Source organism: Polypterus senegalus, chromosome 10 (genome assembly GCF_016835505.1).
Source record: "Polypterus senegalus isolate Bchr_013 chromosome 10, ASM1683550v1, whole genome shotgun sequence".
Taxonomy (NCBI): Eukaryota; Metazoa; Chordata; class Cladistia; order Polypteriformes; family Polypteridae; genus Polypterus; species Polypterus senegalus.
Genome location: NC_053163.1, coordinates 158,046,792 through 158,065,034, shown reverse-complemented (window position 1 = coordinate 158,065,034; position 18,243 = coordinate 158,046,792). Strand labels below are relative to the sequence as shown.

Genomic DNA, 18,243 nt, shown 5'->3' with positions numbered 1-18,243 from the left:
AACATTAGTAATTCTAAGAGCCGATGATCACATCTCATCAATTAGTAACCAGATCTCTGAGATCCACACAGAACTTTGAATAAATATTTACGTGGGCTCGGGCCAGCAACCGTCTCTCAGAGGCCAAGCGCTGTAAATCAGTGTTACCTTCATCTTCGAAACAAACAAATGAACAAATATTTTACTTTACTTTGGCTTGTTTGTCAAAACTAACTGCTCGAGTCTTTTCTTTAATATGATGGCTTTAACGATTTTTTTTTTTTTAACATTTCTCTTTCAGACTTTGTAACATAAGTGGCACCTTAAAGGCAATTTAACAAACAAATAATGCCAATAACATTATAAAAAGGGGACACAACAACACAACACTGCTTTACTGTGTCACCTCCCAAACAGCATCTGTCACCCCATCGGGATCCCAAGCAAGGAGCTCCAGGCATCCCCCCCGGGTGGGGCAGGTCGAGCCAACCTCATTCCGCAGATTAAGGTTTTCCTTTTCCAGAAAGGCCTCACACATTCTTGTGCCTCCCTGCCCACTGCTCCTTGAGCCGCTTGTCTAAGTGCATTACCATCCGCAGCTTTACGTCCGAGTTGCGTCAACGTTCCTTTTTTTATTCGTCTTTTCTGGTATGTCATTGTCAAAGCGAAGGAGCATCATCTCATCACTTTTGCATCCTCCTTGATCTTCCAGAGCATCAGCTCCATACAAGCTCTGGCATCCTCGCTAGAATCGTGTCCTTCCACTGTTCCACACAATGCACGGTTTTGGGGGAATAAGAAAATAAAAACAAAAAAAGAAAAAATTCTTAATGCATTGATAGTAAGAAAATATCCAATCCCGTGTTAGTAACACTCCTGCCCATTAAGGGAATATAATTAACACATACAGTACCCTCCACTACTGGTGGCACTAACAGCCACCTTAATAAAAAGTGTCTGTCTGTCCGTCCGTCTGGTGGTAGGTCTGTTGTGGAAGTAACCCTCAAGGAAGACAGGAAAAGTTTAATCAATCTGTCTTTATTCAGTCACCGCTGAGCACATAGGATCCATGCATTGCAAGCCAGAAGAGCGCAGATTTCCCTTTTCAGTTGGCTTTAATTGTTTTCCTTCCTTCCCCTTACTTAACAATATCATTTACCTGAGCATTTCATTTTATATTACGCAAATCGGCCAACCGTTTGTTTGGTGTACGTTACAGATGGGGCCCTAAAGAAGGAAAGATCATCTTTCCTGTGTCTTAACAGATGAGCTCCAAAAAAGGAAGTTGTCCGAGGTCAGCTGTCTTTTCCCTCCATTAAATGATAGCCAAACAGAAATGAGGTGTGAAAGGAGCCAACAGATGACCAGCTAAACTGGGATTTCAAACTCCAACCAATCTCTTAATGAGAAGCCGATTTTTGCTGTTAATTAAACCCGTTGTTTAATTCCACAGCTTGTTGCTGCCCTCTTTCTGCCACAGCAGACACTTCCAAAACTGATGATTTTTTAGTTAGCCAATAAAAGGTGGCATTTTGCTTGACCTTTCACTAAGAACACTCTCAAAATGTTTTGGTGACCTGAGAGATCAGCCTTACTGAGACCCTCGCCTTTCTTTATTTTCTGATATTGTACGATGGGCACAGGTGAGCTGGTCCTGTGGCACCTTGTCTTGTGTCTCATTATTAATTTATTTAATTATTAATATTTAATTAATAATTTTTAACTAATTATTATTAATCTGCAATAAGATTCTACAGATGTTCTGTCAGACGGTTGTGGCGAGCGCCCTCTTTTACGTGGTGGTGTGCTGGGGAGGCAGCATAAAGAAGACGGACAAACTGGTGAGGAAGGCAGGCTCTATTGTAGGCACGGAGCTGGACAGTTTGACTTCCGTGGCAGAGCGACGGGCGCTGAGCAGGCTGCTGCCAATCATGGAGAATCCATTGAACAGGATCATCTCCAGACAGAGGAGCAGCTTCACTGACAGACTGAGGAGACCCCACACTATGTGACTCGGGGGGGGTAAATGTTAACATTATACAAAGTTATTGTCTGTGATACCTGCATTGCACTCTCCACCCCTCCACTTTTTAACTTTCACTACGCTTTTATTACTCTTTAATTTAATATTGTTTTTTATCAGTATGCTGCTGCTGGAATATGTGAATTTCCTCTTCGGGATTAATAAAATATCTATCTATGTTATATAGTGCCTTTCATATCTATCTATCTATATACAGTGCATCAGGAAAGTATTCACAGCGCCTCACTTTTTCCACATTTTCTTACGTTACAGCCTTATTACAAAATGGATTAAATTCATTTTTTCCTCAGAATTCTACACACAACACCCCATAATGACAACATGAAAAAAATTTACTTGAGGTTTTTGCAAATTTATTAAAAATAAAAAAACTGAGAAATCACATGTACATAAGTATTCACAGCCTTTGCTCAATACTTTGTCGCAGCAATTCCAGCCTCAAGTCTTTTTGAATCTGATGCCACAAGCTTGGCACACCTATCCTTGGCCAGTTTCGCCCATTCCTCTTTGCAGCACCTCTCAAGCTCCATCAGGTTGGATGGGAAGCGTCGGTGCACAGCCATTTTAAGATCTCTCCAGAGATGTTCAATCGGATTCAAGTCTGGGTTCTGGCTGGGCCACTCAAGGACATTCACAGAGTTGTCCTGAAGCCACTCCTCTGATATCTTGGCTGTGTGCTTAGGGTCGTTGTCCTGCTGAAAGATGAACCGTCGCCCCAGTCTGAGGTCAAGAGCGCTCTGGAGCAGGTTTTCATCCAGGATGTCTCTGTACATTGCTGCAGTCATCTTTCCCTTTATCCTGACTAGTCTCCCAGTTACATCCCCACAGCGTGATGTTGCCACTACCATGCTTCACTGTAAGGATGGTATTGGCCTGCTGATGAGCGGTGCCTGGTTTCCTCCAAACGTGACGCCTGGCATTCACACCAAAGAGTTCAATCTTTGTCTCATCAGACCAGAGAATTTTATTTCTCATGGTCTGAGAGTCCTTCAGGTGCCTTTTGACAAACTCCAGGCGGGCTGCCATGTGCCTTTTACTAAGGAGTGGCTTCCGTCTGGCCTGATTGGAGGATTGCTGCAGAGATGGTTGTCCTTCTGGAAGGTTCTCCTCTCTCCACAGAGGACCTCTGGAGCTCTGACAGAGTGACCATCGGGTCCTTGGTCACCTCCCTGACTAAGGCCCTTCTCCCCCGATCGCTCAGTTTAGATGGCCGGCCGGCCAGCTCTAGGAAGAGTCCTGGTGGTTTCGAACTTCTTCCACTTACTGTTGATGGAGGCCACTGTGCTCATTGGGACCATCCAAGCAGCAGAAATGTTTCTGTGCCCTTCCCCAGATTTGTGCCTCAAGACAATCCTGTCTCGGAGGTCTACAGACAATTCCTTTGACTTCATGCTTGGTTTGTGCTCTGACATGAACTGTCAACTGAGGGACCTTCTATAGACAGGTGTGTACCTTTCCAAATCAGGTCACATCAACTGAATTGACCACAGGTGGACTCCAATTAAACATCTCAAGGATGATCAGAGGAAACAGGATGCACCTGAGCTCAATTTGGAGCTTCATGGCAAAGGCTGTGAATACTTATGTACATGTGCTTTCTCAATTTTTTTATTTTTAATATATTTGCAAAAATCTCAAGTAAACGTTTTTCACGTTGTCATTATGGGGTGTTGTGTGTAGAATTCTGAGGAAAAAAATGAATTTAATCCATTTTGGAATAAGGCTGTAACATAACAAAATGTGGAAAAAGTGATGTGCTCTGAATACTTTCCAGATGCACTGTATCTATCTATTGTTTGGCTGCTAATTAAGGAAAAAGAAACAACGAAGGGGCCGGAGTCAAGTCAATTAAAACTAAGGCAAAAGAAGTTAATTAGCAGCAAAACATGGGTCACTGATGAAGATGGTTAGAATGAAAACCTGCAGCCATTGCGGCCCTCCAGGACCGGAGTTCGACACCCGTGAATTACAGCATTCATTGATCCATCCATCCTATAAACCTGGCTGTCCAGGGTACCAAGCAACAGGCAAAGGCAGGAACAACCCTTGGACATGGTGAACACACACAGGGCCGACTTACCATCGAAAATTCACTGAATGTGCAGTCTGGGGGATTGGGGTGTGGTGGAACCAGGGAAGGTCATGCAGACCCACCTACAAACTCCACAGAAGGAGCACCTGAGGTGTCCACCAGACTTCATTCTAAGAGACAGAAATGCTATCGGTGTATCACCCTGTGCCTAATTTATTGATTAACATATTTACCTCAAGTGTGATCTTTAATAACTGAGTTAAAAGTGCCCTTTATTTAAGACATATTTTAATAGCATAATGTGTCCATGAAGGGGGGAATAGACCTCACTGCCACTCCTTAAATTCCGCCAAATGTAAGTAATATCTCAAGTTCACATTCAATTAAGGTTTGTTTTCTGTTCCCTCCCATGGTTTGTAGTAAAGATGTCTCAGGAACATGGCCAAATGTACATGGTGATTAGGTCATGAATATTCAAAAATGGTATTTTAAAGCCATACATGGATACTGGTGGGAGGAGAAGTGGGAGTGGCTAAAAACACATGGGACATGGCATATGCGCAGTTTTAGAACAGGTACATGCACTGCTTTTGTGTTTCTTGTGTAAGCAAAGGGTTAGTGTGGAATCTAAACAGGTTTATGTCAAAAATCACTTTTACTTGCCGGTACTCAATGTATGGGAATTTGACTTGGTAGATTTGGAGCTGCTTAAAACAGAACACAATGCCACATACAGATTAACATACATAGAATAATTTAGAAAGAAAAACTTCACACAAAGCTGAAGAATAGTACAATTATAACGGAGATGTGTGTGTAGTGTGTATGCACGGGCACACACATACATTTACTCAGATTTTAGCCCCAAAAGTATAGTGCTGGTGTGTAATGTAAAGGGGACCCGCTAGGTGACCCTGAGTAAGTCATTGCAACAGGCCAACAGGAGCAGAAATTGAATTCCATTTTAATGAACACCTTCAGGATGAATGGAAATATCGACCAATCAACATAAAGGGAAGGGGGATAAACATCAAGATTAGTCACCTGTGATGCATTGTTTGGATTTATCTGCTAGATGGCACACAAATACTGAGATAAATTGGTCAGTAGGACCACCAAGACAGAATACATGTGTGTGAATGAGAGGGAGGTCAGTGGAGTGGTGAGGATGCAGGGAGTAGAATTGGTAAAGGTGGATGAGTTTAAACACTTGGGATCGGCAGTACAAAGTAATGGGGATTGTGGAAGAGAAGTGAAGAAGAGAGAACAGACAGGGTGGAGTGAGTGGAGAAGAGTGTCATGAGTAAATTGTGACAGACAGGTATCAGCAAGAGTGAAAGGGAAGGTCTACAGGACGGCAGTGAGACCAGCTATGTTATATTGGTTGGAGACGGTGGCACTGACCAGAAAGCAGGAGGCAGAGCTGGAGGTGGCAGAGTTAAAGATGCTGAGATTTGCATTGGGTGTGATGAGGATGGACATGATTAGAAATGAGGACATTAGAGGGTCAGCTCAATTTGGACTGTTGGGAGACAAAGTCAGAGAGGCGAGATTGCATTGATTTGGACATGTGCAGAGGAGAGATGCTGGGTATATTGGGAGAAGGAAGTTAAGAATAAAGCTGCCAGGGAAGAGGAGAAGAGGAAGGCCTAAGAGAAGGTTTATGGATGTGGTAATAGAGGACATGCAGGTGATGGGGGTGACAGAACAAGATGGAGAGGACAGAAAGATATGGAAGAAGATGATCTGCTGTGGCAACCCCTAACAGGAGCAGCCAAAAGAAGAAGAAGAGTACATATCAATTGGTATGTAAGCAATAATTTAACACTATTTTGTAAATTCAGTTATCTATAAGTATAAGTATGAGTGTCTTTGCTTCACGACCATTCTTTTGACACTTCTGCTCAGGGTGCTCCCTATTCATGAAGAGGAATTAGAGACACAACAAAAAGCTTCCTCCTGTCTGATGGCTTATAGTTCATTTATAGTTTTTTTAACAGTATTAATTTCTTCTACAGCTCATCATCATCTGTGTCCTAAAGAAAGTAATCTTAAAATACTCATTTCAATACATTTCATACTTTTGATTTTTACTGTGTTTTTATGAATTTTGCTTTATTGGTTTGGCATGTGGCACAGATGTTGAGTGATGTTCTGGACTGAAGACAATCCTTTGGTCCGCTAATGCTTGCTAGTAAGTTTCTTTGTTTGATGCAGGTGTCCATGTGCAAAGCCATGCATGTAGTAAACTATAAAGCAGCTACACCAAAGTCTCAGTTTGCTTAAGGCAGCTGTCAATGTGCAAATGAAGCTGTACATGTGGGGTGCTATAAACATTCACGCATACGCCATAGTTAACTATAACCACATAGCACTGGTAAAATAAAATAACCAACAGAGGAACTTCCTCAACAGCACAGTTTGAATAGCACACCTCGTCACATTGGTGACAAAAGAAACTGAAGGCTTACCATTGTCCTGAATGATGCGCTTGAGGTAGTCTGCCATTAAATTTCTAAGGGCTCGTTTGTGAGGCGGTCCCAGGCGGTGCGGGAAGACAATTGCAGTGTCAACAACAGTGCTGTGAATTAACTAAAATAATAATAAAAAAAACAACAAATGAATCGATTACATTTGATGCAAACTGAGGAAGTTGTAGGGCAAAGGGGATATTGTTCTTTTTGGTTATACTTTCAGAAGCATGAAAGGTCTTCTATGGTTAAACCACTGACACAAGCTGAAGAAAGCCAGCTAGACGCAACGCCCTCAAAACCACAAATCCCATTCACCCACCCAACATGCACTGCAGAGTGGCCTAAACATGGAATATTATTTTTGGAGTTGTTGAGCTCAGGTTAAGGTCTTTCTAAAGTCGAAATCATCACTAATGTATACTCAACTATCATCATTATCTTCACTAGACCTATCCTAATGAAGATCAAGATTGCAACACCCTATGTTGTGCTTACCCAACTTATAGAACTTCTTCCACCATTTACTGGGATATTCCAAGATGGTCCCAGGCCAGTCAATACATGTAACCCCCTCCATAGTGGTCTGGGTTTGCCCATCAGTCTTATCCCAGTGGGCCATGTCTTATACATCTTTCACCGGACACTCCAAAGAAGCCTTCTAACTATATGCTAAAACCACGTCAACCAGACTCTCTTCCCCCCAGGATTTTAGAAACTTCTGCAAATTTCTTAAAAAAATACTACACTGTCACAAGTATTCAGACCCTCTATGACACCTGAAATCTAGCTCGCTTGCATTCCATTCTACTGATCATCACTGAGATGTTTCTATTCCTTGTTTGAAGTCCACCTGTGGTGAATTCAATTGATTTGAACTAATTTTGAAAGGTGCATAGCTTTCGATAGAGGGTCTCACAGTAGAGCCTTGAGGTCAAAGAATTTGCTTACATAGCTTAGAGATGGGACGGTGTTGAGGCACAGGCTTTTAGAAGGCTACAGAAAAATGTCTGCAGCACTGAAGGTTCCCAAGAGTACAGTGGCGTCCGTAAATGTGAAACGGTAGGAGATTGGAACAACCATAATTCCTCCTAGAACTGACGAAACTGAGAAATTGTAGGGAAGGGCCATGGTAAGAGAGGTGACCAATAATTTGATGATCATCCTGGCTGAGCTCCAGAGAATGTGTGTGGAGATGGCAGAAACTTCCAGAAGGACACCCAACACTGCAACACAAATTTGGGTTTTATGACAGTGGGGTCAGACGTAAGTCCCTTCTCAGTAACAGACACACTGAAACCCACTTGCAAGTTTGCAAAAAGGCCTGAAGGATTCTCAGACTAAGAATCAAGATTCTTTGGTCTGATGAAGGCAAGATTAGCATCTTGTGTCAAGGAAACCAGGAACCACTCATTAGTTGTGCAACAGCATTCCATTGGTGAGGCATGTTTTTTCTTTTTTGTTCTTTATTTCGCCTTATACAATTTCTTGTATTAGGAATTTGTTAGATTTCACTTAGCCCTTGGGGTCAAAGTGCAGGGTCAACCAGTGGCACTGGAGCAATTGCACTATAAGGGTGTTGCTCAAGGGTCCAGCAGAGTAGGATCTCTTTTGGCAGTAAAGGGGATTCGAACTGGCAACTTCTGGGTACCAGCACAGACCCTTAGCCTCAAAATCACAACTCTGTCCCATTCGTCAAAAGTGGGATGCAAACCCAAGTCTCCAGGGGAAGCATCCGGGACTGGGAGACTAGTCAGGGTTGAACAAAAGCTGAACTGGGCAAAGTAAAGAGATATCCCTATTGAAAGCCTGCTCCAGAGGGCTTTGGATCTTAGACTGGGCTGAAGGCTTCAACTGTCGTAGGATTAAGCAAAGACAGCACAGGATTGGCTTGGAGTCAGCTCTGGAAATCTTGAGTTGCCCAACGGGAGCTCAAACTTGAACCCAATCTAACAATTTTAGGGAGACCAGAAAACATCCGTCTACCAATCCCCTCTATCCAAACTGACAGAGCTTGACAGGATCTGCAGGGAAGAATGGCGGAAAAACTCCAAATCCAGGCAAGTGAAGCTTGACACATCAGACCCAAGCAGACTATAGGCTGTAATTGTGTTAAAGGGACTTCAGCTAAGTACTGAGTAAATGGTTGGAAAATTTGTGTCATTATTTCAGTTTTTTAGTCTTAATAAATTTGCACAAATTTCTAAAATTCCGCTTTTGCTTAGTCATTCTGGTGTACTGAGTGTTGCTTGATGTGGGAAAAAATAAATCGTTATGACTTTTGCACAAAGGTGCAACACAGTAAATAATGTAAAAAACTGAAGAGGTCTGAATACTTTCTGCATCTACTAAAGGTCCTACTTCACTGCCGAGTTTGGGACAACGTTCATTAGAACAAATCACAGCACAGAAACGGCACTCGTTAAAGTAGTAAATGATTTGCGAGTGAATGCAGACAGAGGCCATTTATCTGTTGTCATCCTATTAGATCTGAGTGCTGCATTTGACACCATTGATCACAATATTCTTAGAAATCGCCTTAGTCAATGGGTGGGCCTCTCTGGCAGTGTCTTAAGTTGGTTTGAATCCTACCTGACAAGGGAGAAAATTCTTTGTTAGTTGTGGTAATTATACTTCAAAGACACATGATATCTGATATGGTGTTCCACAAGACTCTATCCTGGATCCGCTGCTCTTCTCAATCTACATGCTTCCGTTTGGTCAGATTATCTCAGGGCACAACGTGAGCTACCACAGCTATGCTGATGACACACAGCTGTACTTATCAATAGCACCTGATGACCTTCATTCATTAACACAATGTCTGACTTGTATCTCAGAATGGATGAATAGTAACTTTCTCAAGTTAAATAAAGAGAAAACTGAAATCTTAGTGATTGGCAATAATGGATACAATGAGGTTATTAGAAATAAACTGGATACATTAGGATTAAAAGTCAAGACGGAGGTGAAAAGCTTAGGGGTAATTGTTGAATGTAATCTGAATTTTAAATCGAATATTAATCAGATCACTAGGACAGCATTTTTTCACTTAAGAAACATAAGTAAAGTTAGACCTCTTATATCACTGAAAGATGCTGAGAAATTAGTTCACGCATTTGTTTTCAGTCGACTAGATTACTGTAACGCACTCCTCACAGGACAACCCAAAAAAGACATCAATCGATTGCAATTAGTGCAGAATGCAGCTGCTAGAATCCCAACTAGGAAAAGAAAATCCAAGCACATCTCTCCAGTTTTGATGTCACTACACTGGTTACCTGTGTCTTTCAGAATTGACTTTAAAATTCTGCTTCTGGTTTATAAAGCCTTAAATAATCTCGCCCCATCTTATATATCGGAATGTCTGACACCTTATATTCCAAATCGTAACCTCAGACCCTCAAATGAGTGTCTCCTTAGAATTCCAAGAACAAAACTTAAAAGAAGTGGTGAGGTGGCCTTCTGCTGTTATGCACCTAAAATCTGTAATTGCCTGCCAATAGGAATTTGCCAGGCTGATACAGTAGAGCACTTTAAAACACGGCTGAAAACACATTACTGTAACATGGTCTTCTCATAACTTCACTAACTTAATCCTGATACTCTGTATGTTCAGTTCATCATAACTATTCATGGTGGCTCTAAAATCCGTACTGACCCCTACTCTCTCGTTTCTTTTTTCGGTTTCTTTGTGGTGGCGGCCTGCGCCACCACCACCTACTCAAAGCTTCAAGATGCTCCAACAATAATGGATGGATTAAAAGGCAGAAGTCTACGTGACCATCATCATCATCAAGTCCTTCCATGAGAACCCAAAATCCAAAGAGGACTGTTTCATTTATTTTAGGTAGAATGTCCAGAGGGGACTGGGCAGTCTAATGGTCTGGAATCCCTACAAATTTTATTTTTTTCTCCAGCTGCCTGGAGTTTTTTTTTTGTTTTTTCTGTCCACCCTGGCCATCGGACCTTACTCTTATTCTATGTTAATTAATGTTGACTTATTTTATTTTTCTTACTGTGTCTTTTATTTTTCTATTCTTCATTATGTAAAGCACTTTGAGATACTTTTTGTATGAAAATGTGCTATATAAATAAATGTTGTTGTTGTTATTATACTGTTGAAGTGGCACCGATTTGACAATCGGTCGCCCAATTGCTTCTTCCCTAGCCTATGAATAAGACCCTGAGGTTCATCGGCAAAGAAGAATTGAACTCCTGCACATGGTACAGTTGCTTAACTGCTTAACATCAGTGAAGGAGTTGCTTCTCTTTGAGAAAGGACCACAGCTTCAAATTTAGGGATGCGGATTACCATCCCAATCACTTCTCACTCAGCTACAACCCATTTATTCAAGAAGTTTGTTTGTAGTTATCAGGAATGGAGATCAAGATGAATTAGGGACACATTTCTTAAGGATAGTAGCAGTTTTAAGGACAAGTGGAACTGAGCAAGAAGCTAATAATGTGTGGACCAACTGAGTAATAAGACTGGAGGAGATAAACCGGCTTTACAAAGAAAGGAAGGGGCAGCATCATGTCGAAAGGAAAGTTGAATTTGCCATTAGCATAGAGGCAGAAAAATAATTAGTGAGGGTAAAGATGGACAGCAACTGCTTTGAAGTTTTAGAAATTGTCTGATGTGAATGAATGACCTCAAAATAGAGGAAGTGACAGGAGAGAACTGCTGGCATTTTCTTGTTATAAATTTTGTCATTTTAAAAAGTGGGAAATGTTCATAATGTTTCACAGGGCTGTGAGCAAATGAAGTAAGAAGTTGTTTAATTCTTATTTTTGTAAAAAGGGCTCTGGAATTCCCTCAAGTAGCAAAACATTATGAGCTTTATTTAGGACGTCATTATACTTGAGTGTATGCTTATAGTGCAGGCTACAGAGTGGATGTTGTAATGGTGTTCAAATTCAGATCAACTGCTTTCATTTCCCACAGTTATGAAAGAAACCATTAGGAGTCTCTAGAGGGGGCATAGCTATCGACTGTGTTGGAAAAATGTTATAATGAGAAGCCATGTCAACAGTGCAGGAAACCTTAGACATGTCCCAGAGAGAAAAGGCCCATAAAGAGTACAAAAAAGAGAAACAACTTACTTGACAAAAATCTGAAAACATGTATAGCTTATACATACTTAACACTAGAATTACCAGAGCCTACGAAAAAACTCGTAGATCCGTCCCACATTAAAACGCTTCGCACTTCTCTGTCAGCTTCTTTTGTCCTTTAAATGTGTTGATAAGCAGCAAACAGCAAGCAGCCTGCTATCACATCCCCCACCCCACACAGTTTTCTCAGCTCAAGTCTGTTTACCTGCGTGTCAGTTGCTTAGAGCTGTATAGAGTGACAAGTCAAGCAAAATCACACCTTTTATAAATACTATATTGTTATTTGGACCACTTGCATTTCATGCGTGTTCCATGTCTACAACGATCGATGCACAGTAAACACATCGTTAAAACAGAAACGTTTTTTAAGTTTTAGTAATAATTGACAAAATGTAGACATGAAGTGTATAATGTGTAAAGCCTGAATTTCAAATATCAAAGAAACACTTTCACAAAAGGTACAAATATCACAGAACAAATGCGCTTCCATTCAAAAATATAACTGCAGAAAAACTACCCACGTTAGGATGCGACATTGACACGCAGTTGCTATGACAGCTTCGGTGGCGCAACGGTATCAGCTGTTGACTGATAATCAAAGTTTCACAGGTTCGATCCCGGAGGAGTCCGTTTTGAGAAGTGAGCTGCTCGTATTCTTACTATTTTAGAATAAAAACATAGATTTGATTCCAGTCTGTAACAGCTGGTGTAATTTATGATACTCGTAAAGGTTAGCTTTGTGTTTTTTTTTTTTTTATTTAGTTTTATTCTCTCAGCCATGCCCATGATCGCAAGTCCCCTCCCCCTCGCACCCCCGAATTTAACACTGCTGTTTTCACATAGACGTGCTATAACAGAGGTAAACTCAAATCATGATAACGGTAAATGGGTAAATAACATTCAATGTGGCTTTTACGTAAGTAACATAAATGTTCATTTTTTGGGCACATGCACCATCCTTTGTATGTAAGAGCCAGATCAAATGTTAACTCTTGATTTGAGTTGGGATCGTGAATGCAGTGGAGAGAATAAAAAAAAAAACAAAGCAAACCTTTACGAGTATCATAAATTACACCAGCTGTTACAGACTGGAATCAAATCTATGTTTTTATTCTAAAATAGTAAGAGTATGAGCAGCTCACTTCTCAAAACGGACTCCTTCGGGATCGAACCTGTGAAGCTTTGATTACCAGTCAACAGCTGATACCATTGTGCCACTGAAGCTGTCGTAGCAACTGCGTATCAATGTCGCATCCTAACGTGGGTAGTTTTTCTGCAGTTATATTTTTGAATGGAAGCACATTTGTTCTGTGATATTTGTACCTTTTGTGAAAGCGTTTCTTTGATATTTGGAATTCAGGCTTCACACATTATACACTTCATGTCTACATTTTGTCAATTATTACTAAAACATGAAAAACGTTTCTGTTTTAACGATGTGTTTACTCGATCGCTGTAGACACGGAGTACACATTAAATGCAAGTGTTCCAAATAATGATATAGTATTTATAAAAGGTGTGATTTTGCTTGACTTGTCACTCTATACAGCTCTAAGCAACTGACTTGCAGGTAAACAGACTTGAGCTGAGAAAACGCCGGTGGGGTGGGGGATGTGATAGCAGTCTGCTTGCTGTTTGCTGCTTATTAACACATTTAAAGGACAAAAGATGCTGATGGAGAGGTTCGAAGCGATTTAAGGTGGGACGGATCTACAAGTTTTTTCGTAGGCTCTGGTAATTCGTGTTAAAGCCCCAATGCCCCAATTGCTGTAGTGAACAACTCACTTTCTTTCATACAATTGTAATCACCTTCAGTGCAAAAAGGTCACTCTCCAGGCTGTGCCCAATCAAGATGGAGTCTGAGCAGAACATGCTCAGAAGAACGGCTTGCACATCCCTGATTGTGATAGTTGTGTTTTCAAGATCTTCTTCTGTCACCCCAGAAAACCTAGTGTACAAACATATGAAAACAACATATGGTATTCATTTGACAACACAAATTCAAAGTCAAAATTGCACGGGTGAACACTGGCTTCAATCTTGCTTAAAGTGACAGAAGCTGGGAAAACAACAGCTAGATAGATAATTTTTTGGACTTGGATGAAATGCAACAGCAAGAGAGTAATTATTGTCACATTATCACCCAATGTCACTCAGTGCTACAAAAACACACTTAACTTGCTTTTTTGCTGTTTAAGATGCTGTGATTTCAAAAGGACGAGGATATGTTCAGCCATGCATGCAAGAAGCAAAGATGCTGACAGTAAGTCTTTACAGCTAGCAGAAATATGGATAATATGAAAGGCCATCACGCCAGACTGATGTAGATCTTAAAGACCTTTATTTTAAGGGACAGTTCATCCTGACAAACAAACAAAAACATTTATTTCAGATAGAACCTTTCTAGACAGAATACTATTTAAGGCACTTTAATAGTATGTATACAGAGAAGAACTGATTAAATATACGAGGGGATACCCAAAAATAACTGGAATTGAAAAAAAATAATTTTTTTTTTTTATAATTTTTACTTACTGAAACATTAGTCTCCTTCAAAAGTACTCTCCATGTGAATGAACGAATATACTTGTCCTAATGGTTTTCCCACTGGTGGAAACACTTTTGGAATTGCTGAAGAGGAACGTTGTCCAAGGCCTGCAGTAACTTTTTTCTTTGACTTCCTCCACGTTACAAAAATGCTTTCCTTTTAGTTCTTTTTTTTCACATGCAGGAACAAGAAAAAGTCGCTCGGAGCAAAGATCAGGCGAGAAGAGAAGCTGGCAAAGGGTCCAAGAGACACAAGTCAATTCAGAAATCTCTTCTAGTCCAACAACAATCTTCGTAAATTGCATTGCAAACTTTTTCAAGATTTTTGTCAATCCTAATTGTGGAAGGTCGGGCAGATCTCGGTTGGTCTCCAAGTGACATTTCCCCTCGTTTGAAACAGGAAAACAACTCATAGACCTGTGTTTTACTTAAAGCTTCCTCATTAAAAGCAGTTTGAAGCATCACTACAGTTTCTGCAGCTGCTTTCCCTAAAAGGAAACAAAATTTAACGCAGACTCGCGTCACAAAAATTGCAGAACATGTTTAATAAGTGCCAAGAAAAACCTGACACGGAATTCCGCACGAACAGTACAGAGCAATGCATTTTGGCAGACTGCCCCTGAATACTGTAAGTGTGCTACACCTAGCGGTGAAATTCAAAACTAAGTCGAGATTGCGTGCCAGGTACAGAATCCGGTTATTTTTTGGATTCTAAGGTGTACAATTTTTACATGTTATTCTCTCTTACAATGAGTTGGAATCAATGACATCCTACAACTGATGTGAACAGAATGTCAATTGCTGGCAGCTGAAGAAGGAAGATACGAAACACGGTTCATAGTCTATACATGCACGGTCTTGGTCCGATATTTTTACACCATTGGCACTTTAGTTAACAGTGGCATGTTTACGGTGATTGAAACAAGTCATACTGAAGATTGTAGGGATGCTCTGATCAGGGGTTTTTTTTTTTTAGATCAATACCGATCACCAATTGTGTTACTTGATTGACCGATTACCGTACTTTTTTCTTTTAAAAAAATGTTTTACGCTAAGAGCTCCTGCAAAACCTATATTAAGGTGTATTTTTATAATTAAACTATAGATCACAGGTATTAACTGCTCATTTTTTATTAACAAAATGAAATTCTGTAAACTTATTGTTTGTTCAGTGACCATAAAAATAGTAAAATAAATAAAATTTCCTTAAAATACATACAAAAATATGTATCCATAATAAATATGGCATAAAAGAAAATAAAATGCTTATAATTACAAGCTGTCATATTGCTTCTTTCTTTTTTTTTTTTTTTAAACAAGGCTTAATTAAAAAAAAATTGTTTTCACCATTTCTCCAACAACAAAAAAATGAAATATAAGAGGGTACCCAAAAATAACCGGAATCTGTATCTGGCGTACAATCTCGACTTTGTTGCGAATTTCGCCACTAGGTGTAGCACACTTACAGTATTCTGTGGCAGTCTGCCAAGCGATGTTGCTCCGACTGCTCATACGGTATTCCGTGTCGGTTTTTCTTGGTGCTTATTAAACGTGTTCTGCAAGTTCTTTGACGGGTGATCATTGAGAACAGCGAGTCTGTGTTAACTTTCGTTTTCTCTTAGGGAAAACTGCTTCCGAAACTGTAGTGATGCTTGAAACTGCTTTTAAAGAAGAAGCGTTAAGTAAAACACAGGTATACGACTTTCAAAAGAGGGGAAATGTCATTTTCTTGTTCCTGCATGTGAAAAAAAGAATTCAAAGGAAAGCGTTTTTGTACTGTGGAGGAAAGTCAAACAGAAAAACACCGTTGGCACAAGTGCATTCATTCACATGGTGAGTACTCTGAAGGAGACTAAAGTTTTAGTAAGTAAGAATTAAAACAATACCCCCAATCCCGTTATTTTTGGGTAGATATATACATACAATCACATAATTAATTGGTAATGACAATTAAACGCTTCTTAAATGTAAATGTATATGCACTTATAGGATCTATTCATTTTTAATTAACTGCAATATGGCTTCTTTTTTTTTCTTTTTTCTTCTAAAGTATACATTTACTATATTTATACTGGTGTTTTATTCTTTATTGTGTCCGCTAGGCACTCATAATTCTTGAGGTGTAATTATAAATATTGATTACCATTTTAATTATATATTACTAGTTTATTACACACAATTAACACAGTACAGATCTTTTAAAAAACTGCAAATGTATTAAATGTTTATAATTTATTTATCAAGACGACAAAAGACTAACACGCTTAACAGATTTATCAGTAAGAGAGACATTTTTCTGTTAAAATAACAAGACTATTGTTAACTAAACAGCCATTTTAAATGTGTCTATCTTTTCTTTTTCTCAGTTGAAAATGTAAGCTGCTGCAGTTAAAACAAGCTTGCTGTCCAAACTTAACTGGTGTCAGTTTTAATTTAAAAGGACAAAATAAAAAATCCTGAGATCAGTAAAGTGGCTTTCCTTGACATTTGTCTAATGGCAGAGGACAATGTCTCCACCCTACGTAAAGGAGCTCTGCAACTAATTTGCTGTAAGGCTAAGAAAAGCAGGGGCTGAAAAGATCGTTTTTTATGATCAGCCAATTCATCAATCAAGCCTTATTTTTAGTGAAAATAATCCGATTTTCGATCAGTGGCTTATCGATTCAAGCATCTCTAGAAGACTGTTTTAATAAAGTTCAGACTCACAAAACCGAACTATGAATTAAATAGCACAAAAAATAAGAACTTTAACAGAGGAGCAATCCATCCCATAAACGGTTTTCACATTTACTGGGAGTCTCAGAATTACTCCTTGGAATTGTACTAAACACTGAATAGAATAAGAATTTGTTTGACCCCAGAGTAGAACATGGGAAGTGGTTATGAAGCAGCCTACACCCGGCATGGAATAGGAGGCCATGTCTGAGAATGAATAAAGTCAAGATTTTATGGCACTCTGAACTACAAAGTGGTACTCATTAAGGACTTTTGTAGTTTACTCTGAAATCATGATGATGTTTTGTAGTTTTCTGATACCAACGCTAAGGCTCCACCACAAAGACAACAGTAATGACAATAGATAGAAAAAACGTGGACCTCTGGTCCTCAAAGAAAGGTGGTTCATGCACTCTTTTCCTTCTTACAATCACAGAGTCTGCGCTGACAGCTCTCCATGTCTGTCGTACCTGCATTGTGTATGCTGTAGCAGAGGCACATTTGATTGGCTTGTGCAGCACGCTTCACTCTCAGAAAATGTCGCCGATGTAATGCTCCTTCTAGCCGTGGCACATACCCACATGGCAGTTCTTTTTCTGGGATTTCATATATGCATGCTCATACACACTTGGGAGAATGATCTTGAAGTGTGTGCCATCAGTCACACCAACAACACCAGAAAAAACAGTGATTTGCAAGAATGCAGCTTGCTTTAACTCATGAAGAGTGGTGGCGAACTATATATAGCTTCATATTACCACACGCATTGCAAGGGCGTTCAAAAAGTTGTGGAAAATGCAAGAAATGGTTGGTTGTGAAATAACCAAATTATTGCTATTGCAAAGCTACATTTTACCTGTGGCTAAAAAACCAATGTTACCAACACTTTCATTTCGGCTAACAGCGCATCTTTTCTTCGCATAGATGGAGCAATCACATGACATACAGGATTTATTAAGAATATTACTTTATCTTTATTAAGTTCATTATTGTCCGGTATTTGTTTTCAAAACATTCCACCTTTCCTGGAAGTTCCTCTGCCTCTATACCCCTGTGTCTGAATAACTATAATTGCTTATACTGGTCTCAGAGTTTGGAGTGTAAACACTTGTCTTATGAAATTTAAATAGAGAAGTCAACGTCAGCCAAGTTATAATGTCAGAAGAAGACTGTGATTAACTGAAAGCACCAGGTAGTCCTTTGAACAAGATACCAGATCTTTAACAATCAAGCAATACAACAGGAAACCAGCAGAAGGAGGAGTAAAAGCAAATCAAGAGTGTGTGTGTGTGTGTGTGCATTCATTTCCACTCTCATATACTTTACCTTGTGTTATA

The 18,243-nt window shown here is 39.8% G+C and overlaps 1 protein-coding gene across 1 annotated transcript in view; it reads right to left on the bottom strand.

Moving 5' to 3' along the window:
- Positions 1-251: 251 nt before the first annotated feature.
- Positions 252-18,243, bottom strand: part of rexo1 (REX1, RNA exonuclease 1 homolog) — a 123,255-nt gene continuing 105,263 nt past the window's right edge. The window contains exons 13-16 of the mRNA XM_039767122.1: positions 18,233-18,243; positions 13,454-13,592; positions 6,527-6,647; positions 252-743 (exon numbers count right to left, since the gene is read on the bottom strand). The exon at positions 18,233-18,243 is cut by the window's right edge and continues 105 nt beyond it. Of these exons, the coding sequence (XP_039623056.1) occupies positions 655-743; positions 6,527-6,647; positions 13,454-13,592; positions 18,233-18,243 (360 nt within the window). The 3' untranslated portion in view covers positions 252-654. The remainder of the gene's footprint in view (positions 744-6,526; positions 6,648-13,453; positions 13,593-18,232) is intronic.